The sequence below is a fragment of the Hemitrygon akajei genome, chromosome 4, assembly GCF_048418815.1.
Source record: "Hemitrygon akajei chromosome 4, sHemAka1.3, whole genome shotgun sequence".
Taxonomy (NCBI): Eukaryota; Metazoa; Chordata; class Chondrichthyes; order Myliobatiformes; family Dasyatidae; genus Hemitrygon; species Hemitrygon akajei.
This window is the reverse complement of record NC_133127.1, coordinates 20,757,835-20,781,073: the sequence shown is the minus strand read 5'-3', so window position 1 is coordinate 20,781,073 and position 23,239 is coordinate 20,757,835. Positions and strand designations below refer to the sequence as shown.

At 46.1% G+C, this 23,239-nt stretch overlaps 1 protein-coding gene across 1 annotated transcript; it reads left to right on the top strand.

The window, feature by feature from the left end:
- Positions 1-13,175: 13,175 nt before the first annotated feature.
- LOC140725890 (fatty acid-binding protein 1, liver-like) lies at positions 13,176-15,594 on the top strand. The gene is made up of 4 exons (XM_073041828.1): positions 13,176-13,267; positions 13,698-13,870; positions 14,071-14,163; positions 15,471-15,594. The coding sequence occupies exons 1-4, from the start codon at positions 13,201-13,203 to the stop codon at positions 15,552-15,554; spliced, it is 417 nt and encodes a 138-aa protein (XP_072897929.1). The 5' UTR covers positions 13,176-13,200; the 3' UTR covers positions 15,555-15,594.
- The last annotated feature ends 7,645 nt before the right edge of the window (positions 15,595-23,239 follow it).

Genomic DNA, 23,239 nt, shown 5'->3' with positions numbered 1-23,239 from the left:
TAATGCTACAATACCTCCTGCCTGGTGGTAGGGAAGTGAAAGATATTGTTGAACAAATGGGAGGGATCATTGACAATGCTAAGAACCCAGTGCTCCTGATAAGTATCTCTGATGGATGGAAAAGAGAGCCTGATGATCACTCAGCAGTCCTCACAATCCCTTTTGGGTCATTGTTGCAGATGCCTTGTGATTCCCATATCAGATGGTGCTGCAGCTGGTCCCAACGTTCTTGCTGGAGCTCCTGGCTCACCTCAGCTCCTCAGGAAGTGAAGAATGAGCTGCTATCCACTTGTTCATGGATCATTCAGAAATCCGATTGCTCTTCCTGAATTGTGGAGTATAGGTCTTCAGCTTCCTGTAGTGTTTGTGGGTCATCCAGCCTGTTTCTGTGCTCTGGGTCTCTATGATTTAACAAAGTCTCAGAATAAAAGGTCCATAAGGGAGTGTGGTGAGGAAAAACTTCCTCTCTAGGAGGGTGGTGAATCTTAACAGTTCTCTACTCAAGGGATATGAAGGCTTAGTCACCGAGTTTTTTTTTAAAAACAGAGATAGTTAATTTCTGGATATTATTAGTATTGGTTTATTAATGTCACATGTACCAAGATACAGTGAAAAGGCTGTCTTGTATACTGATCAAATCATTGCACAGTGTATTGAACTGGGATAGAGTAAAATAATAACAATGCAGAATACAGTGTAAAAACTACTGAAAAAGTACAATGCAGTGCACAATCATAGAAAGATAGACAGTGAGGTCGAGAGAATAGGTTGTTGTACAGGCTCCATTCAAGAATCTGATAGCAGTGGGATAGAAGCTGTACTTGAGCCTGATGGTACATGCTTTCAGGCTTTTGTTTCTTCTGCCCGATGAGAGAGGGGAGAAGAGAGAATGCCCATCTTGGGTGTAGTCTCGGATTATACTGGCTGCTTTACTGAGGCAGTGAGAAGTATGGACAGAGTCCGTGAAGGGGAGGCTGATTCCTGAAATGTGCCGGCTGGGTCCACAACTCTCTACAGTCACGTGCAGAATAGTCGACATAACAAGGGAGTTGTGAGATTTGGGAAAGGGCGGGAGTAAGGCACTGAGGTAGTAGATCAAGCACGATCTTGATGAATGGCAGAGAAGGTTCAAACTAGTGATGGTCCTGTCCCGCTGCCAGTTCTTGTTTTCCAATGTTCTTCCCTCAGCACCACTTCCCTGTACTCAGTACCTGACTCCTTTATCCAAATAAACTATAGATCTCACTTTGTGGAGGACCCTCTGCTTTGCATTGGGGGAATGCCAAAGATTGTGTAATCTATGAAACAAGAATATTTCAACCAGAACATAGAACATTGCAGCACAATATAGGCCCTTCAGCAACATTTTAACCCACATCGAGATCAATCTAACCATTACCTTGTACTTCACCTTTTTTCCTTTCATCCACGTGCCTAAATTTCTCATCATTTTTGATCTGGATGTCTGAGCCCTTTCCTTGAAACACTGATCTCTAGTTGTAAACTCCCCACCCAAGTGAAAGAACATATCCAATTTGTTCACTGATGAGTTTCAGTCTGCCATCCTTACCCAGTTTGGTCCAAAGATGTACCAGTTACTTGGTTAATTGGTCATTGTAAGTTGTCCCATGATTAGACCATTAGACCATACGATATAGGAGCAGAATTGGCCCATTTGACCCATTGAGTCTACTTCACCATTTCATCATAGCTGATCCAATTTTCCTGTAAGCCGCAATCTCCTGCCATCCCTTCACATCCTGTCCTGTTTCCATCCACGGGGTCAGTGTGGACATGGTGGAGGATTACAGATATCTGGGGATACGAACTGACAATAAACTGGACTGGTCAAAGAACACTGAGGCTGTCTACAAGAAGGGTCAGAGTCGTCTCTATTTCCTGAGGAGACTGAGGTCCTTTAACATCTGCCAGACGATGCTGAGGATGTTCTACGAGTCTGTGGTGGCCAGTGCTATCATGTTTGCAGTTGTGTGCTGGGGCAGCAGGCTGAGGGTAGCAGACACCAACAGAATCAACAAACTCAATTGTGAGGCCAGTGATGTTGTGGGGGTGGAACTGGACTCTCTGACGGTGGTGTCTGAAAAGAGGATGCTGTCCAAGTTGCATGCCATCTTGGACAATGTCTGCTATCCACTCCATAATGTACTGGTTAGGCAAAGGAGTACATTCAGCCAGAGACTCATTCCACTGAGATGCAACACTGAGCATCATAGGAAGTCATTCCTGCCCGTGGCCATCAAACTTTACAACTCCTCCCTCAGAGTGTCAGACACCCTGAGCCAATAGGCTGGTCCTGGACTAATTTCCACTTGGCATAATTTACTTATTATTTAATTATTTATGGTTTTATATTGCTATATTTCTACACTATTCTTGGTTGGTGCGACTGTAACAAAACCCAATTTCTCTCTGGATCAATAAAGTATGTCTGTCTGTCTAATCAAGAGTCTGTCAACTTCTGTCTTAAATATACATCAAGACTTAGCCTCTACAGCTGCCTGTGGTTCCCTTGAGGAAACCATGCTGCCTACAGCCTATTTTATCATGTGCCTCCAAGTACCCTGAGACCTCATCTTTAATAGTCAACTCCAACATCTTCTCAACCGAGGACTGCTGAGTGATCATCAGGGTCTCTCCTCCATCAAACAGATTAACTGGCCTATAGTTTCCATCCTCCTGCCTTTCTCTCTTCTTAAAGAGTGAAGTGACACTTGCAATTTTCCAGTCTTCCAGAACAATTGTATAATCTAGTGATTTTTGAAAGATTATTACTAATGACTCCACAATCTCTTCAGCTACATCTTTCAGAACCCTGGGGTGTACACCATCTGCTCCAGGTGATTTATCTACCTTCAGACCTTTCAGTTTCCCAAGAACCTTCTCCTTTGTAATGGTAACTTCACATACTTTATGACCCCTGACACCTGGAACTTCCACTGTTGTAATGTGAGTATTATTAAAAGTAATTTAATACTAGTCAGGAAGCTGTTGGCAGCAAGAGGCAGGAGCTGGGGTTGGCGGGGTCTTTACTTCCGCTCTTTTTACTCCCAGTATGCATTGTATACAGTTCCTCCACCCATGCCGCACGAGGTACCTGGAAGCCTCTGTATTGTAAATATCATTTGCCATCCCAGATAAAGATGCTCTTTGGGCCATCAAGTTGCCGAGTGGTCTTTTTGTAAAGTAGAAGTTACCACATATTTCTGGCTACGAGGTAAACTGGTTTTGTGGACGGGTCAGCCCCGTTTTCGATCAGGAGCTGTGAGCGGGCGAGGAGCCTCGTGTTCGGATGGTTACATTCGGAACGGTTGGTGTGTTTGACGAGCAAATCAAGGAGTGGCCGGAGTACAAGGAAAGGTTGGGCTACTTTCTCTGTGCTAATGGAATTACTGAGGAGCTGATATGTTATTTGTTAAACGTGGGTGCCGTGCGCAATCCTAATCTAATGGAAAATGGACGTGGGAGCACGGAGGAACATCTGGAAATCTCCAGGAAGGCCCTCTTCGTTGCTGCTGCTGCTGTGTGGTCCAGGTCTCTGCTGAGAAGAACAGGGCCCTAGTCCTCGGGGTCACGTTGCTGGTGGCCGTTGGCAGGGGCGTCTTAATATGCTCGGCAGAGGATGGTGCTTGGAGAAGCTGTGCCGGAGGGGATGGTCGGAGGCTCGGAGGTTTGACAGACTCAGAGTCCGCTGCGGTCAGGTCGCTTTCAGTGTGCTGTGTCTGCGAGGCTGGGTTCAACAGAGCTTTCATTGTGTGCTGTGTCTGTGAGGTGCAGTCGGGCAGCACCGTGGAAGTCCATAGCGGGGGTATTCCCTTCTGCCGCCAGCGTGGGATGGCGAGTCTATCGAGACCCTGAGGACTTGTGGAAACTGTGTGGTGGTTTCTTTCGAACTTATAGTCTTTTAACATCTTTGGACTATTTTTACCATGCCCATGGTCTGTTTTTTTAATCAAATTATTGGTATTGTTTGCACTGTTGTAACAATGTGGCTTTGTTTAGGTCTTGTAGCTTTAGTTTTTGGTCTTGTTTTGTCTGGTGGATTTGGAGCTCCTTTCTGGGAAACCCACTAAGATGGTAGCGCGATATTAATACGCAGCAGCCTCTCCGGACTCTGGATTGGAGATTACCAAACGTTATGTGGATTTTCTGGTGTAGTCTGTTTTGTCGTGTGCTTTTGTGATATCATTCTGGAGGAACGTTGTCTCATTTTTTAACTGCATTGCATTTGTGGTTTTCAAATGACAATAAACTGAATCTGAATCTGAATCTGAAGACGTGCTCTATTCTCCTGAGAGTGTGTGGGGCAAAGACGTACAAGCTAATACGGAACTTAGTTACACCGCGGAAACCGGGAGAAATTCCATATGATGAACTGGTCAAGCTCGTGGGGAGCCACCATAATCCGAAGCCTTCGGTGATAGTTCAACGGTTCAAGTTACACAGCCATGTCCGGAAGCCAGGTCAGTCCGTGGGCGATTTTGTGGCCGAGCTTCGGCAGCTGTCGGAGCATTGCGATTTCAGAGCCGTGTTGGATGACATGCTCCATGATAGATTAGTATGCGGCATTAATAATGACGTCGTACAACGCCGCTTGTTGGAGGAAACCCCACCGTTGACTTTCAAGACAGCCCTAGAGATTGCTCAAGGCATGGAGTTGGCTGCTAATAATGCCAAGGATATACAGAAAGGATATGGGGGGTCGCAGTCGGCAGCAGTGCTCCAAGTCAGGAAGGAGACTGGTAGACAGGAAAAGCGGGTGAAACGTTTTTGGTGTGGAGGAACGCACTGTGCAAATGTTTGCAAATTCAAAGCTACTGTCTGCCATGCTTGTAGCAAGAAGGGACATTTAGTTAAAAAGTGCAGGAGCATAAAGGGTAAGGTTAAGCCTGGGCAGGGGAAAGCTCAACAGACTCAGGCAGCCACACACCACCTAGGAGAAGCAGACGAAGAGGCAGCGTGTGCCGACAACATGTTTGGGGTGGAAACGGATGAGGGACCACCTGAACCATATTATACCACAGTCACTGTCAAGGGAAAGGACATTAAGTCCGAGATTGATTCAGGGGCTACTGCATCGGTCATTGGTGAAGAGACCTACAGGAGGACATGGGGATCCAACCTGCCTCCCATCAGACCGTCTAAGCTCCAATTCAGGACCTATACGGGGCAACCCATACCTCATTTAGGGGTGTTATATGTGGATATTTCAGCCGGGGGCCAGAAGACTGAAGCCAGGCTGGTGATAGCTAAGGGCAGTGGACCCTGTCTTTTGGGCTGCGATTGGCTTCGCAAAATCTAGCTCAACTGGCATGAAATTAAGTATGCACGCACGACAGAGGACATTCTGCAGCAATGTAGTGACGTCTTCAGGGACAAGCTGGGCACACTGAAGGGCGTGACCGTGAAACTCCATGTCGACCCTGAGGCCACACCATGTTTTTTAAAGCCCAGGTCGGTGCCCAATGCCATGAAAGGCAAAGTCGAGGTGGAGCTGGAACGTTTACAGGGGCTGGGCATCGTTGAGCCCGTCCAGGTTTCAAGGTGGGTGGTTCCTATTGTTCCGGTTTTGAAGGCAGATAAAATGGTGAGGATATGTGGGAACTACAAGCTTACGGTGAATCAGGTCTCTAAGCTGGAGGAGTACCCATTGCCACGGGTGGATGACCTGTTTGCGACCCTGTCAGGGGGTAAGCTGTTCACAAAGCTGGACATGAGCCACGCCTACCAACAGCTGCTGCTGGACGAGGATTCAAAGGAGTACGTCACCATCAATACGCACAAGGGATTAGTCAAATACAATGGCCTGCTGTTTGGAGTGGCGTCTAGCCCCGCCATTTTCCAAAGGACAATGGACTCTTTGCTGCAGGGGATTCTGCACATAGCAGTGTATCTTGATGATATTTTGATCACGGGAGCCATGGAGGGGGAGCATCTGGCTAATTTAGAACAGGTGCTGAAGAGACTCTCAGATGCAGGGCTGCGGTTGAAACGTGGAAAATGTGTGTTCCTGGCTCCGAGTGTGACCTACCTAGGACACAAGATTACAGCTGAGGGGCTTTGCCCAGTGGAGGACAAAGTGAGAGCTATCAAGGAGGCTCCAAGCCCCAAGAGCGTCACTGAACTCAGATCATTTTTGGGCATGGTGAATTATTATGGCAAGTTTCTTCCGGACCTCTCAAAGGTTTTGGCCCCACTGTATAAGCTGCTTCACAATGACACTTAGTGGCGGTGGGGTGACGAGCAGGAGGAAGTTTTCAAGAAAGTGAAAGAACTCCTCCACTCAGCGAAGCTGCTCGTTCACTATGAACCAGACAAGGAGATCACCCTTTCATGCAATGCTTCGCCCTATGGAGTCGAGGCAGTTCTCTCACATGCAATGGAGGACCGTTCAGAGAAGCCTATTGGCTTTGCTTCACGTACCCTGATGGCTGCTGAGAAGAGATATTCACAGCTAGACAAAGAAGGTCTGGCCTTTGTTTTTGCGGTAAACCGTTTTCATCAGTACCTCTATGGACGTGCATTCACAATTTATACGGACCATAAACCACTGATGAGCCTTTTTAGGGAGACCAGATGCATCCCACCGCTAGCCTCAGCCAGGATACAGCACTGGGTTCTCACATTGTCAGCCTACCAGTATACTATCGTGTACAGAGCAGGTGGGGATAATGCAAACGCCGATGCACTGAGTCGACTCCCTTTACCTGAGACGCCTGTTACTACATATGTGCCTCCAGAGACTGTGTTTTCATTGGAGAGGCTGTCTGCGACGCCTGTACAGGCGATTTGATCAAGCAATGGACAGAGGGGGACCCAGTCCTATTTCAAGTCAAGACTTTTCTTTTACAAGGTTGGTCCAGAGTTGTGGAAGGAGAGGAACTGAGACCTTATTCCAAACGTAAGACCAAACTGAGTCTGCAGGATGGTTCCATTTTCTGGGGGGGCAAGTGTCATCATGCCTCCCCCTGGCCATTCAGGTTGTGGAGGGAATTCATGAGACTCACCCAGGGGTGTCTCAAATGAAAAGCCTTGCAAGACCCTATGTCTGGTGGCCAAGAATGCATCAGGATCTGGAGAACAAGGTAAAATCATGCATGCAGTGTCAGACCAATCAGAACATGCCACCACCAGCTCCTTGGCACCCATGGGAGTGGCCAGTCTACCCCTGGTCTAGGATAAATTTGGACTTTGCTGGCCCCTTTATGGGACAGATGTTTTTTGTAATGGCAGATGTGCATTCCAAATGGATCAAAGCTCACATCACGAGCAACATCACAGCCCCCTCAACCATAGACAAACTGAAGCAAGTGTTTGCAGTCCACGGGTTACCTGACACTCTGGTCACTGATAATGGCCTGACATTCACCAGTGAGCTGTTCGGTGAGTTCATGCAGCAGAATGGCATTCGTCACATTCGGACGCCCCATTTCCACCCAGCCGCAAATGGTTTGGCTGAGCGGGCTGTTCAGACAGTGAAGGAAGGCCTGAAGTGGATGACAGGGGACTCTCTTAGTACCCAGCTTTCACGTATCCTGTTTAAATACCACCTCACTCCACAGACTACGACTGCACGCACTCCAGCAGAGATGCTGATGGGGCGTAGGCCCAAGTAAAGATTGGATCTGCTGCGCCCGGACATGAAGGCAAAAGTGGAGAGAAAGCAGGAAAAGCAGTAGGAGGGACATGATCAACACGCGCGAGAGAGACAGTTAGAACCGGATAACAATGTCTGTGTGAGAAACAGTCAGCAATGGCTACCTGGGGTTATTCTTGAGCAGAGTGGTCCAGTCTCCTATGTTGTTAAGCTGACTGATGGGCGTGTTTTCCGCAGACATTAGGACCATGTGTGCCTGCGTCATGATTCCAGCTCAGAGGTAGACAGTTCCATGGAGTTTCCAATGGTGAGACAGACTACTGGGGAAGCATGTCCACCAGTGACTTTGCTAGAGGGAGAGACACTGGCAGAGGGGGCAGAGTCCCCGAAGGGAATGGACATTCTCACCCAGACACACAGACCCCTCTCGTGTCCCCAACACTAGATCCACCCAAAACATCCTCACCAGCAGTGCCTGCTGGGTCACCGGGGGTAGTGCGTAGATCGCAGCGCCCTCACAAACCTCCTGACAGACTGAATCTTTGATTGGATAGGTTCTTTTGTTGTTAGATTGAATGTTGAATTTGCCATGTTTTTTAGGTGTTTTTGTATTGGTAACCTGTTGCTAATGATACCACTGTTTCTATTTCCTAGTTCTTCTATATTTGGGGAATGTTGGATTTTAAAGGGGGAGAAGTGTTGTAATGTGAGTATTATTAAAAGTAAGTTAATACTAATCGGGGAGCTGTTGGTAGCAAGAGGCGGGATCCGGGGCTGGTGGGATCTTTATTTCCGCTCTTTTTACTCCTGGTATGCATTGTATATAGTTCCTCCACCCATGCCGCACGAGGTACCTGGAAGCCTCTGTATTGTAAATATCATTTACCGTCCCAGATAAAGGTGCTCTTTTGGCCATCAAGTTGTCGAGTGGTCTTTTTGTAAAGTAGAAGTTACCACATCCACCGTACTGCTAGTGTTTTCCACAGTGAAAACTGATGCAAAATACTTACTCAGTTCATCCACCCTAGTGACTAGGCTAAGTTTAAAACGGGGGTTGCTGAGCAGTGTAGCTCCAAGGGCCAGAAAGGCCTATTCCATGCTGTACCTCAATAAGTAAATAAATAAATACTCTTACACTTAAATCTGGCTAATTATTATGTTCACACCCAGGAGCCTCTGCATCATCTGTTTCCAAAGTGATTATAGGTAGAATCTACAAGAGGCTCTGCCTCAAGGAAGCAATATTCATCATAAAAGACCTCCACCATCCAGAACATGCCATCTTCTAGTAGCTACCATCAGGCAAGAGATACAGAAGCCTGAGGCCCCACTGCATGAGGTTCAAGAATACCTATCTCTCTTCAACGATTTAGTTCTTGAATGAACTCCAGTTCACTGCAGTTTAGCAACACTTTGATCGCTTTGCACTATCACCTACTTTTTAAAAAATTTTGCACCAGTTGTATTTTTTTCATAAATAATGTGCATAATTTATTTTGCTTGTGATTGCTGCCTGTACCATGTTATGTGTCTATGATACAGCTGCAAGTAAGGTTTTCATGGCAGCTGAGCAAATGTGTACAAAAAAGGTGGATGAACTCAGCAGGTCGGGCAGCATCCGTTAAAAGAAGCAGTCAACGTTTCAGGTCAAAACCCTTCATCAGGAATAAAGAAGGAGGGGGCAGGGGCCTTATAAAGAAGGTGGGGAGAGGGTGGAAAACCAATCAGAGGAAAGATCAAGGGGTGGGGGAGGGGAAGCAGGGAGGGGATAGGCAGGAGAGGTGAAGAAGGAATCTAAGGGGAAAGCACTATGGGTAGTAGAAGAAGGCAGAGTCATGAGAGGTGATAGGCAGCTAGAAGAGGAGACAGAGTAGAGGTGGGATGGGGAAGGGAGAGGGAGAGGGAGAGGGAGAGGGAGAGGGAATTACCGGAAGTTGGAGAATTCGATGTTCATACCAAGGGGCTGGAGACTACCCGGACAGTATATGAGGTGTTGCTCCTCCAGCCGGTTTGGCCTCATCATGGCAGTAGAGGACACCATGTATGGACATATCCGAATGGGAATGAGAGGGGGAGTTGAAGTGAGTGGCAACCAGGAGATCCTGTCTGTTGTGGTGGACGGCGCGTAGGTGCTCGACGAAGCGGTCCCCCAATCTGTGTCGGGTCTCGCCGATGTAGAGGAGACCACCGGGAGCTACTGCCATGATGTGTCTATGATACAGCTGCAAGTAAGGTTTTCATGGCACCTGAGCAAATGTGTAGTTGTATATATACTCAGCTATGACTTTAACTTTGATGCATCTGGATAGGGGGCTTTATTTAGCCTAATGTGGGAGTAGGAGTGCTGGTGTACTGCTTGACCATGGCATCAAGTATGGGCCCTTACCACACTGAGAACCAACCAAGTGAACAGTCTTAATATTCTAAGTTTTCATTTTTCTTCCCCCTCAAACTAAAACACCAATATTAAACCCAGACAGAAACTGACCTATCCACCCATATCATTTTGATAAACTTTATTATCTTAATTGATGACATTATTTCCCTTAAAGGTGACTTGTGGTTGCCAGGGTGATATATCATTTATCACTCACAGACATTGTGATGGTTGAGTTGAGTGGATTAACTTGTAGCTCTTTTACTAACTCAATTAAGATTTATCTAGAATTGATTGTTATGGTTTGAATGTTGTCATTCCCTCCTAAATTCCCCTGCAACTATCATGATTTCAATTAACAGATTCTTGTTTCATCTGAACTGCCTGGACTGAACCCTTTAAAATTGCCTCTCCAAATTAGAGCTTGCAAGTGCAAGTTTTTGAGGGAACAGAAAGTAAAGGTATTGATTTCTTTGCTTACTTTAGTTATTTTTTTCACCATTCACAATGAGGGGTTCTGTTATCTTGTGCTTTCAAAATTGTGTTTGATTTAGTCACTGCTACTAAGTTAATACTTTAAGCAGTTTGTTTATGGAGTCATTTAATTTATCTGTGTAACTTAACCAGAGGCCTTTTCAGAAAATAGGTGAAATGAAATTGCTAACAAAAAAATTCAGCATCTATGGTAAAAAATCTTTTGAGACATTGCTTTAGCTGTTCTCTTATTCCTGAAATGCATAATCAGGAAGTTTAACTTTTGTTCTGACACTTGTCTACTTTGGTGTGTATTTGTTTTAGACATCATCCCTAGTCTGTCAGGTATAATATCGTTGGCATATGTTGTGAAGATTGTTTTCTAGTGGCAGCAGTATAGTGTAGTACATGTAACTATAAATTACAAAAGGATGTATTGTAAAAGGAGCCAAGCAAAGATAGTATTCGTGGGTTGGTTCATTATCCATTCAGATCTCTGATGGTAGAGAAGCTGATCCTCAAGTGTTGTGTGGGTCTTAAAACTCCTGTACTGCCTCACCGATGGATGGTAGCAATTATTCTTTGAGTGACTTGTTAAACTATTTGGGTGGTCTGGATTTAATTCTATTGCTTGGCATCCAAGTCAATTGGAGAAGGAAATCTTATTAAAAATGGGATTGATTGGGGGGGGGGGGGGGGGGGAGGGGATGTTTGCAAAATTATGGGATTCCTCTGAAACATAGACTTCAATGTTCAACTATGCCTCCTGTTTTGTATAGAGTATATAAATATATGATCCAGTTATTCCATTTGTGCCATTTTATGCTAATATTTCAGGCTAAGATATTAAATCAATTGGATGCAGATTGCCAGCCTACTGTACTGACATTTTGAGCTTCTCTAAACTATCTGAATTGTAAACTCAGATGCATAAGCAATATACCAAATGTAACTATTTTATCCATAACATCTGGAATGAACTGCTTAATATTGGTTCCTTTTCAATCATTTCTGGATGAAATGCTTCATATTTTTATTTAAGGATGTCCAGATTATTCCAGGGAACTTGAAGGTGTTTAACAGTGTTGCTTACAATGAGTAAACATGGTCAAATCTCTCAGTGCAGCTGAGAAGGTTACCCGTTTGTATTTTCTTCTCCTGATAACCTGTGGTGTTGCTGATAATAAATACAAATCTATGGGGCTCAAATCCTGTTTGAGGCCCTACAAGTTCTCAACATCCAGTTTAAATGGTAGCTGTTGAAATAGGATTTCTTTTTCTGGGTAATTTCTATACTAAGTCTACTACAATGAGCACATTATCAGAGTAACTAAAAATAGTTTGCCCTGTGCCTATTTATGGATTATTATAATTGAGGAACTGCAGGTGATAGCAGAACACTTTAGAGGAAAGGGCTAATTTTGGTAGGTAATCTAAGTGAGTTTAGCAAGACAAATTTTCCCTGAGCTTCACGATTGCCATCGTGGTCAAAGCTGCTGAATGAGACTGGCCCCTAACATTGCAAATCCAATATGGCTGTCATTGGAAAAGCAGTGGGATTAACAGGCTAGTGATTCATTCCTGTTTGGATTATCTCCAAATGACATGACCTGTTACTTCAGTATTGATGTGAACTTAAGCATGTGATTTCTGTGAAAGAATTTGGAGAAGAAGCAGAATATATTTTGATCTTGACCATTCAAGTTCAAGTAAATTTATTGAAGTATTTATATATCATATTCACAGGAAAATGAATCTCAATGTAGTATATGGTGATCTGCAGTATTGTGCAAAAGTCTTAAGCACATAAATTAAAGCTAGGCTGCCTAAGACTTTTGCACAGTACTGTTTCTCAATGTGGAGTAGAGAGCAAGTTTGTAAATCTGGTGGGAGCAAAGGATGTTGGAATGGTGACAGTGTTGTAGGAGGGGTGTGGGACAGGTGATGGGGAAAGAGTACAAAGGGTGGGGGTGTTGGCACGGGTGCAGATGCACCCAGCCCTGAGACACTAGGCAAGCTCATTTGATTCCAAGCAGTTGGTTAGTCAATCATTACAGATTGTCCCTCTGGTGCTTCCCACACTCTCTCCCCTCTCCCTTCTCTTTTCCTAACCATGATTGCCCCTCTCCCTGCCACTTTCCCCACTCGGTCCACAATAGAGACCCACCCATATCAGGATTAGGTTTATCATCACTTGCATTTCATCTGCTTTTGTTTTGCAGCAGTACAGTGCAATGTATAAAATTGCTACAGTACTGTGCAAAAAGTCTTGGGCAGCCTAGCTGTATATGTGCAACTGAAACTTTTGCACTTCATCTTCCATTTGCAGTGAAAATCCATTAAAGTAAAAAAATCTCTTGTAGTGCTGTTGTGGTGAGTGATTCTGGAGGAATGAAGACCCAGGTGCTAGCATTGCAAAATGGGTTAGCAGTAAGGAATTTGCCCTTCATTTGGGATGTTGGTAGAATTGAGGGCACTCGTGCAACCCATTTAGAATTGTACAAAAACCTTTTGTAGCAATGGTATTTGGAAAGGTCTCATGGGGATGGGGATGCAATCATGTCATTAAGTTAAATTCAAAATTAAGTTGGAAAGGTTGTCATTTTATACCCACCAATAGTTTTGGAGCATACCTACGATACATAGCTCTGAATTAAGTACTCGTGCTAAGATCTTGCAATTGTGTCATTCTTCCCAAGATAAAGTGACTGCTTGTGAAGCTAGAGAATCTACAATGGATTTCAGTGGCCGCTATGAACTTCAGAGCCAGGAAAACATGGAGCCGTTCTTGAGTGCTCTGGGTAAGCTCTACAGTGACTTTCTGTAGAAAGTCTAAATGAAGTTTTTTTTTCATTGTCTTTTCCCGCCCCAACCATAAAGTTTGACTTGTTTCTTCCTTCACCAGATGTTGTTAAAATCCATTGATCACTCCTTAATCCTCCTTGAACCTCTACGATTGCTCTTAATTCTCTCTGTAGACAAAATCCTGTGCATTGTATTCTCTAAATCCTCAGCATTTCAGTAATAAGGAACATGCACAAAATGCTGAAGATGCTAGTAGATCAGGCAACAATAAAGAAGAGGAATCAACAGTTGTCATTTCAGGCAGCAGCCCTTCATCATGATTTGATATCAAGTGATGGTTTAGTGTAAACTGGTTTAATTTGTAGAATGCACTACAGGAGGACTAGCTCATTTGGTAGTTACAATATGTTGTGTTGTTCATGCCAGGAATTCCAGATGATGAGATTGAGAAGCTCAAAGACAAAAAGAGTGTTACTAAAATTGTTCAAAATGGAGACGACTTTATAGTGGCTATAGAAACTGGCAATTGGGTGCTTGTTAATAACTTCACCCTTGGACATGAGACCCAAGTGGAAACTCCCACAGGCGAGAGAGCCAAGGTAACTTTTTTTTAAAAGACCATAAGATGTAGAAGTAAGCCATTCAGCCCATCAAGTTTAAGCAGTAGTTTTGATAATTCTTTAAGTGCGGTTGAAGTACAACTTCCTGTATGCTTTCAAACTTGAACTGGGACTTAAAAAAAAAAAATACAATGCTTAGATTTTCTTTTGACTTCTGTGGGTTTTTCTCATTTAAATAGGCCATAATGAACCTGGAAGGGGAAAATAAGCTGGTTGTTAACGTACAAGACATGACTTCTGTTGCAGAGTTCAATGGGGATCTACTGATTAATGTAAGTTTCAATTAGTGATCTATCTGCAGACCTTCCACTGCACTTTGAAGTAAAACAAAGGAGTTGGATATGTGTTGAGTCTTCAGTGAAGATGCATGTAAAATGGGCTGAAGATGGCCTGATGTTCTACCCATGTGATTAGAGTATGGAAGACACACTGATCAGTCCTCAGAAGTGGACCTAGGGCTGTGGGTCCTAAATTCCTCACTGATAACATTACATTTCCCATGGTCAAAGGCCCTTGAGTGTTTTTAAAAACATGATTAACAGTTCCAATAGACAAAGTTATTAGAAAATGCTGGAGATGCTCAAGTGAAGCATCATCTGTAAAGAGAAACTCTTGGGTGATCTGATTAATGGATAGGTTGGTTAATTGATTCAAATTCTGAAAGCATAACAGTACATTTCCTCACCAGATACTGCCTGACCTGCTGAATATCACCAGCATTCTGATTCTTGGGGGGGGGGGGGGGGGGGAACTGAAGATACTATTTATGTTACAATTTGCTACCTCATTCTAGAACATTAAAATATAAAATTAAACAGATTACATGTCTGACAATCAGTAATACTTTCAAATGAAAGTCCATTCAAACACCTCTTATTTCATTTTTGGCTCGTGTACAGACATTGACTTGCCCCCTTGGCTCAGTTCAAGTTTATGCTTACTGGGCTCTGGTTAATCATGCAGAGATTAGGTATACAGCCAGCTGGTGTCCAGGTCAACTTTGACCTCTACATGCAAGCTGACCACTGGGTGGCAGTTCCCAATAGAACTGTCAGTGTTGTACCCAAGGTGGGCAGTGAGTTTAGTGAACCTCTACCAATATGCAAACATCATGTGTCAAATTGAACGTGGAGATGATAGGGATGAACTTCTATGCCTTAACTACATGGTAAACTTCAACTCAATGATTTTTTTTAATTGGAAAATGTATTTGTGCATAGTGCACATTAGACCACCAGCTGTAAGATCCAGGTTCAATTCCTGTGACTGTCTGAGGAGTTTGTCGTCATCCCAACAGTTTCCTCCGAGGCTCTCATTTTCTTTCTTTCCCCCCCCCCCCCCCACCCCAATCCAAAGACACATGAGTTGGTGTCAGTAGCTTGTGGGTGTACTATGCCAGAAGCCTGGTGACTCTAGTCTCGGCACTCCTTCGGGCATTGATAGACCATCCAGTCAGTTAATGTACAAAGCAGTCAGCTACATGTGACAGCTTTTTCTTTCTTGTGAATTCAGGTGTTGAAGTGATAATTGTCTTGCACTTTTTGCACTTGGTCCTTATGAACTTCTTTTATCATTTCAGACAGTAACTCTGGCTGGCATTGTTTACAAGCGGATAAGCAAAAAAATGGAAAATCCCAATGAAGGTCAATGTAGCTCATCATAATTGTTCCTGCAACAAAATAAAGTTTTTCAATGGGTTTTGACTGGGGGTGTGCTTTTGTAAATTAATGTTCTGGAAGCCTTTTGCCTTGGCCTCATTTTCAATGAGCATGTTAAAGTTTTAAGTGATATGCATTCTCAAGCACAATTTCATGTGTAGAATTTATTGATGTAATATCAATGAACACAATAGGTCATTCTTCCATGAAATATGGAAGCAGAAGTAGGCTATTTGGCCCGTTGAGTCTGCTCCACCATTCAATCATGGGCTGATCCAATTCTTCCAGTCATCCCCACTCCTCCCCATACCCTTTGCCCTGACTAATCAAGAACCTATCTATCTCTGCCTTAAATACACCCAATGACTTGGCCTCCACAGCTGCTTGTGGCAATAAATTCCACAGATTTACCACCCTCTGACTGAAGTAATTTCTCTACATCACATTGAATGGTGGTGCTGGCTTGAAGGGCCAAATGGCCTACTCCTGCACCTATTGTCAAAACTGCACACAATGCCAAGTGTGGTCTCACAAGTACCTTAGAGCCTCAACATCATATCCTTGCTCTTGTACCCTATACCTCTAGAAATGAATACCAACATTGCATTCACCTTCTTCACCACCAACTCAACCCGAAGGTTAACCTTTAGGGTATCCTGCACAAGGACTCCCAAGTCCCTTTGTATCTCTGCATTCTGAATTCTCTCCCTATCTAAATAATAGTCTGCCCATTTATTTCTTCCACCAATGTGCTTCATCATACACTTCCCAACATTTTACTTCATTTGCCACTACTTTGCCCATTCCCCTAAACTATGAGTCTCTCTGCAGGCTTTGTTTCCTCAACACTACCCACTCCTCCACTTATCTTTGTATCATGGGAAAATTTTCCCACAACTCCTTTAATACTGTAGTCCAAATCATTGACATACATTGTAAAAAGCTGCAGTCCCAACACTGACCACTGTGGAACCCTACTGGTAACCAGCAGCCAGCCAGAATAGGATCCCTTTATTCACACTCTATTTTCTGCTGACCAGCCAATGCTCCACCCATGCTAGTAACTTCCCTGTAATTCCATGAGTTCTTGTCTTGCTAAGCAGCCTCATGTGCGGCATCTTGTTAAAGGCCTTCTGAAAATCAAAGTACAGCACATCTACTGCATCTCCTTTGTCCACCCTGTTTGTAATTTCCTCAAAGAATTGCAGTAGGTTTGTGTGGTGAACTACATATACCTGTCTGGACACCCCCCCCCCCCCCCCCCCCCATTGACTGCTCCTGTGGCTCCTCCCACAGACCCCAGTATAAAGGCGATTGGGGCCTCTCAGTCTCCGGGATGTAGCATGGTGGTCAATTGCTGCTTGTTCTTTCTTCCAGTCAATAAAAGCTGATATCTCACCTCACGACTCAGAGTTAGTGATGGTGCATCAATTTTATTGGCTGGAAGTTTTAAAACATGGAAAGTATTATGTCTGGAAAAATTAGACTTGGACCCTCAAAACTCAGAAGCAGCTCTTGCCTTTGAACTCTGGCTTGCATGCTTCCAATCATACTTGGAGAATGTGTGGAGCAGGTTAAGACCTACAAGTATCTGGGAGTGCAGTTAGACGAGAAGCTAGACTGGACTGCCAACACAGATGCCTTGTGCAGGAAGGCACAGAGTCGACTGTACTTCCTTAGAAGGTTGGCGTCATTCAATGTTTGTAGTGAGATGTTCTATAGGTCAGTTGTGGAGAGCGCCCTCTTCTTTGTGGTGGCGTGTTGGGGAGGCAGCATTAAGAAGAGGGATGCCTCACATCTTAATAAGCTGGTAAGGAAGTGGGCTCTGTCGTGGGCAAAGAACTGGAGAGTATAACATCGGTAGCAGAGCGAAGGGCGCTGAGTAGGCTACGGTCAATCATGGAAAACCCTGAACATCCTCTGCATAGCACCATCCAGAGACAGAGAAGCAGTTTCAGCGCCAGGTTGCTATCGATGCAATGCTCCTCAGACAGGATGAAGAGATCAATACTCCCCAATGCCATTCGGCTTTACAATTCAACCGCCAGGAGTAAGATATGTTAAAGTGCCGGGGTTAGGACTCAATGTATTTAAGTAAACTACTTAAGAACTTTTTAAAAGCTATTTATTAATGCTTTTTGAGAGGGTGATTTTAGATGCATATCATATTTTTACTGAGTTAAGTATTGTATGTAATTAGTTTTGCTACAATAAGTGTATGGGACATTGGAAAAAATGTTGAATTTCCCCATGGGGATGAATAAAGTATCTATCTATCTATCTGGAGGAGGTTCATGCGACTGAGCCCACTGTTATGCACAGAATTCTCCTCTCGAGGGTTACCCCAAAAGTTTACTCACTTATCAGGGACCTGCCGACCTACCAAGAGGCACTGGACGCCCTCAAAAGACAGTACCTGCGGCCGGTGAACACCGTCTACGCAAGACATTGCTTAGCGACGAGACGAGCGCTGCATTTCTCCGAGCCCTACAGACACTCGTGCAAAATTGCGACTGCAAAGCTCTGACGGCGGAACAACATTCGGAGTTGCTGGTAAGAGACGCCTTTGTTACGGGGATCAGTCAGTGTACGTGCGCCAGCGGCTGTTGGAAAATGCCGATCTTACCTTATGCTCGGCGATCGAGACGGCCGACACGCTGGAGGCTGCTCTGCACAACGCTGATGCTGTACAGCTGCGTGATCCTCCGCCGGTCCTGTGGACACCTCAGACCCTGCCACCTGCGAGCGAATTTACCAACGCCGCTGCCAGTCACGAGTCCACGAACTTCCCGAACCCGACCACGGCTACTGCCAGTCGAAAGCCCGCGCAGTGTTACTTCTGCGGACTTGAAAAGCACCTCCGAAAACGCTGCCCGGCCCGAGAAGCGACCTGCTCCAGCTGCGGAAAGAAGGGCCATTTCGCCAAGGTCTGTAAGTCTAAACCACGAGCGGGGTCGGGCAGCGCTGCGTGTGAGGCATGGGGGCCGCCATCTTGCATGCCCGGATGGGGGCGACCATCTTTGTCGGCGCCAACATGCCCCGCCCCTGACCCACCGGTGCTTACAGGGCACCAAGACGGCAGTTCAACTCTGGCCTCCGTAACCCTCGACCAAAGCGCCCCACACCAGCTTGCAAGGTCAATGATGGACATCCTGGTGGAGGGGCACAGGACTAACTGCCTGTTTGACACGGGCAGCAGGGCAGCACAGAGTTTTATTGACCCGGACACGGTGCAACGCTGCGGACTCGTGACACGGCCGGTAAGCCAAAGGGTCACCTTGGCTTCTGGGTTGTATTCCACAGACATCCGGGTGGGTTGTGTAGCGACATTGGTGGTGCAGGGCACAGAATATCGGAACTTTGCGCTACTGGTCATGCCTCGACTGTGCGCGCCTGTGCTATTGGGGCTGGACTTCCAGAGCCACCTCGAAAGTGTGACTATGGCATATGACGGGCCCCTCCCACCACTCACTGTCAGGAATTCTCAGTTTGGTGGGACTTCGTCATATACCCCGCTACTAACCACACACACACACACCGACTCACACATCCCACCCAGCACCATGCCGACAGATGCGCTACTGACACCACTTGCAGCCTCTCCACCCTCAAGATCCCTCCCCCATCGCTGTTTGCCAACCTGACCCCCGACTGTAAACCGGTGGCAACTAAAAGCAGGAGGTACAGCGTGGGGGACAGGGCCTTCATTCAGTCGGAGGTGCAGCGGCTGCTCAGGGAGGGGATCATTGAGCCAAGCACAAGTCCTTGGCGGTCCCAGGTGGTTGTTGTTTGGACTGGGCAGAAAAATAGGATGGTCGTGGACTATAGCCAGACCATCAATAGGTTCACGCAGCTTGACGCGTACCCACTACCTCGCATCGCGGATGTGGTCAACCAGATAGCTCAGTACAAGGTGTACTCGACAATAGATCTGAAATCCGCTTATCACCAGCTCCCCATCCGCCCAGAGGACCGCCCCTACACCGCCTTCGAGGTGGGCGGCAGGCTCTATCACTTCCTGCGCGTCCCATTTGGTGTCACAAATGGTGTCTCGGTCTTCCAGAGGGAAATGGACCGGATGGTGGACCAGTGCCAACTGAAGGCCACATTTCCCTATCTGGATAACATCACCATCTGTGGTCACGACTGGTCGGATCACAATGCCAACCTCCAACGATTTTTCCAAGTGGCCAAAGCCCTGAACCTTACTTATAACAGGGACAAGTGTGTGTTCGGAACCACCTGACTCGCTATCCTTGGGTATGTCGTGGAGAACGGGGTCATTGGCCCCGATCCCGACCGTATGCGCCCCCCCTGTTAGAACTCCCTCTTCCCACCACTTTCAAAACCCTCAGACGGTGCCTGGGCTTCTTTTCCTATTACGCCCAATGGGTCCCCCATTACGCAGACAAGGCCCGCCCCCTGGTCAAGTCTACCACTTTTCCCCTCTCTGCCGAGGCCCGTGCGGCCTTCAGCTGCATTAAAGGGGACTTTGCCAAAGCAACGATGCATGCGGTGGACGGACCATTCCCTTCCAAGTAGAGAGTGATGCCTCTGATTTCGCGCTGGCTGCTACCCTCAATCAGGCAGGCAGGCCAGTAGCATTCTTTTCTCGTACCCTTCAAGGCTCTGAAATTCGGCACTCCGCAGTGGAGAAAGAAGCCCAGGCCATAGTGGAAGCTATTAGGCACTGGATGCACTATCTCGCCGGCAAAAGGTTCATCTTGCTGACCGACCTGCACTCAGTTGTGTTCATGTTCAGCAACCAACAGCGGGGCAAAATCAAAAATGATAAAATTTTGCGGTGGAGAATAGAACTCTCCACCTACAACTATGATATCCTGTACTGGCCTGGAAGGCTCAATGAGCCCCCTGATGCCCTATCCCGGGGAGCGTGTGCCAGCGCACAGCTCAACCAGCTATACGCCCTCCATGCACATCTTTGCCATCCGGGGGTCACCCGATTTTACCATTTCGTGAAAGCCCGGAACCTGCCGTATTCCCTTGAGGACATCAGGACGATGACCAGGGACTGCCAAGTCTGCGCTGAGTGCAAACCGCACTTCTACCGTCCTGACAAGGCGCAACTTATCAAGGCCACCCGCCCCTTTGAGCGACTGAGTGTCAACTTTAAGGGCCCCCTTCCCTCCACCGACCGTAATGTCTACTTTCTCAACATTATCGACGGGTACTTGCGGTTCCCCTTTGCCATCCCCTGCCCCGACACCACTGCCACGTCCGTCATAAAAGCCCTGCGCCAGCTCTTCACTCTGTTCAGATATCCCTGCTATATCCACAGTGATAGAGGGTCCTCCTTTATGAGTGACGAGCTGCGCCAGTACCTGCTGGTTAGGGGCATTGCTACTAGTAAGACCATGAGCTATAATCCCCGGGGAAATGGACAGGTGGAGAGGGAGAATACCACAGTGTGGAAGGCCACACTTTTAGCCCTTAAGTCAAAAGGGTTGCCGGTCTCTCGATGGCAGGAGGTTCTCCCTGAGGCACTCCACTCTATCCGCTCCCTGTTATGTATGTCCACCAATGCCACCCCTCACGAGCGCCTATTCTCTTTTCCCAGGAAGTCTGCCACTGGGACCACCCTACCAGCTTGGCTGTCATCCCCAGGGCCAGTGCTGCTCCGGAAACATGTGAGGAGCAATAAATACTCCCCGCTGGTCGAGAGGGTTCACCTACTACATGCGAATCCCCAGTATGCCTACGTGGTCTTACCTGATGGGCGGGAGGACACGGTCTCTGTCCGCAACCTGGCGCCCGCAGGAACAGCAGACCACTACCCCGAACACTCCACAGTAACTATGAACCCTGTACCCGAGGTGACACTGCACACACTGAGCCCTACACAGACTCCTCACGACACTCCTATACCGGGCGTCTCGCACGCGCATATACCAGGCGCCTCGCACACGCATGAGGGATCACTGACGCCTAGTGGGCTGACACCTCCAGTTAGGCCGGAACCAGCACAACCACTGTCTCCGGTGCAAGCACCACCGGCATCTGTGCAATCACAGCCGGTGCTACGTAGATCGCAGCGACAGATTCGACCACCTGATAGACTTAACCTGTAAATATACTTGTCAGAAACTTCACCCCATGGGGACTCTCTTTTAAAACAAAGGGGGGGTGAATGTGGTGAACTACATATACCTGTCTGGACACGCCCCCCAGCTGACTGCTCCTGTGGCTCCTCCCACTGACTGTGGCTCCCCCCACAGACCCCAGTATAAAGGCGATTGAGACCTGAGCCCTGCCCTCAGTCTCCAGGATGTAGCATGGTGGTCAATTGCTGCTTGTTCTTTCTTCCAGTCAATAAAAGCCGATATCTCGCCTCACGTCTCAGAGAGATATTGATGGTGCATCAGTTTGTCAGGCAGGATTTTCCTTTCAGGAAACTATGCTGGCTTTGGCCTGTCTTGTCATGTGCCTCCAGGTATTCTGTAATCTCATCCCTAACAATCGATTCCAACAACTTCCCAACCATTGATGTCAGGCTAACGGGTCTATAGTTTCTTTTCTGCTGCCTCCTGCCTTTCTTAAATAGCAGAGTAACATTTTCAATTTACCAGTCATCTGGTATAATTCCAGAATCTATCAATTCTTGAAAGAACATCATTAATGCCTCTGCAATCTCTCCAGCTACTTCCTTCAGAACAGGGTGCATTCCATCGGGTCCAGGAGATTTATCTACCCTCAACCATTAAGCTTCCTGAGCACCTTCTCAGTCATAGTTTTCACTGCACAAACTTCATTTCCCTGACACTCTTGAATGTCCAGTATACTGCAGATATCTTCCACTGTGAAGACTGATGCAAAATACGCATTCAGTTCCTCTGCCATATCTGCACCTCTCATTACAATATCTCCAGCATCATTTTGAATTGGTCCTATATCTACCCGCAACTTTTTTTACCCTTGTATACAGTACTTAAAATGCTTTTAGTATCTTTGATATTAGTCACCAGCTTCCTTTCATAATTTATCTTTTCCTTCCTAATGATGACGTTGGTTTCCTTCAAGTTCTTTTTTTTAAAAAAAACTTCCCAATCCTCTATCTTCCTCTGATCTCTGGTTTCCTTGTATGCCCTCTCTTCTGCTTTTACTTTGACTCTGACTTCACACGTCAGCCATGATAGTGTCCTTTTTCCCTTTGAAAATTTCTTCTTTTTTGGAATATGTCATTCACTTCCCTCATTTTTCGCAGAAACTCCAGCCATTGCTGCTCTGCTGTCCTTCCTGTAAATGTCCCTTTCCAGTCAACTTCAGCCAGTTCCCCTCTCATGCCATTGTAATTTCCTTTATTCCACTGAAATGCCGAGACATGGATCTGGAGCAGGCGAGAGGATTTGAGCTAGAAGTTAGGAGCAGATGGGCAGTGACTTGGCCACCACTGCTGACCTGCCAACTGGAGAGTGCAGTGGTTAAGGGTTGAAATGCTCTATGAAGGTTGGCCATGACATCTGTTCCTGGTCAAAGGTTATGGTTTCTTCATCAGGTAACTGTAGAGAGCACCCTGGTATATGACACAAGCAAGAGATCTTTGATTAACCAATAAATGAGCACTATAACTCTTTGGTGTTGAGATTCCTAATAATTCATCCAGCAGCGATATCTTTATCCCTTTCCTCATGTCTATATTTAAAGTATGTCAACTATTAAAGGCTTGAGGTCC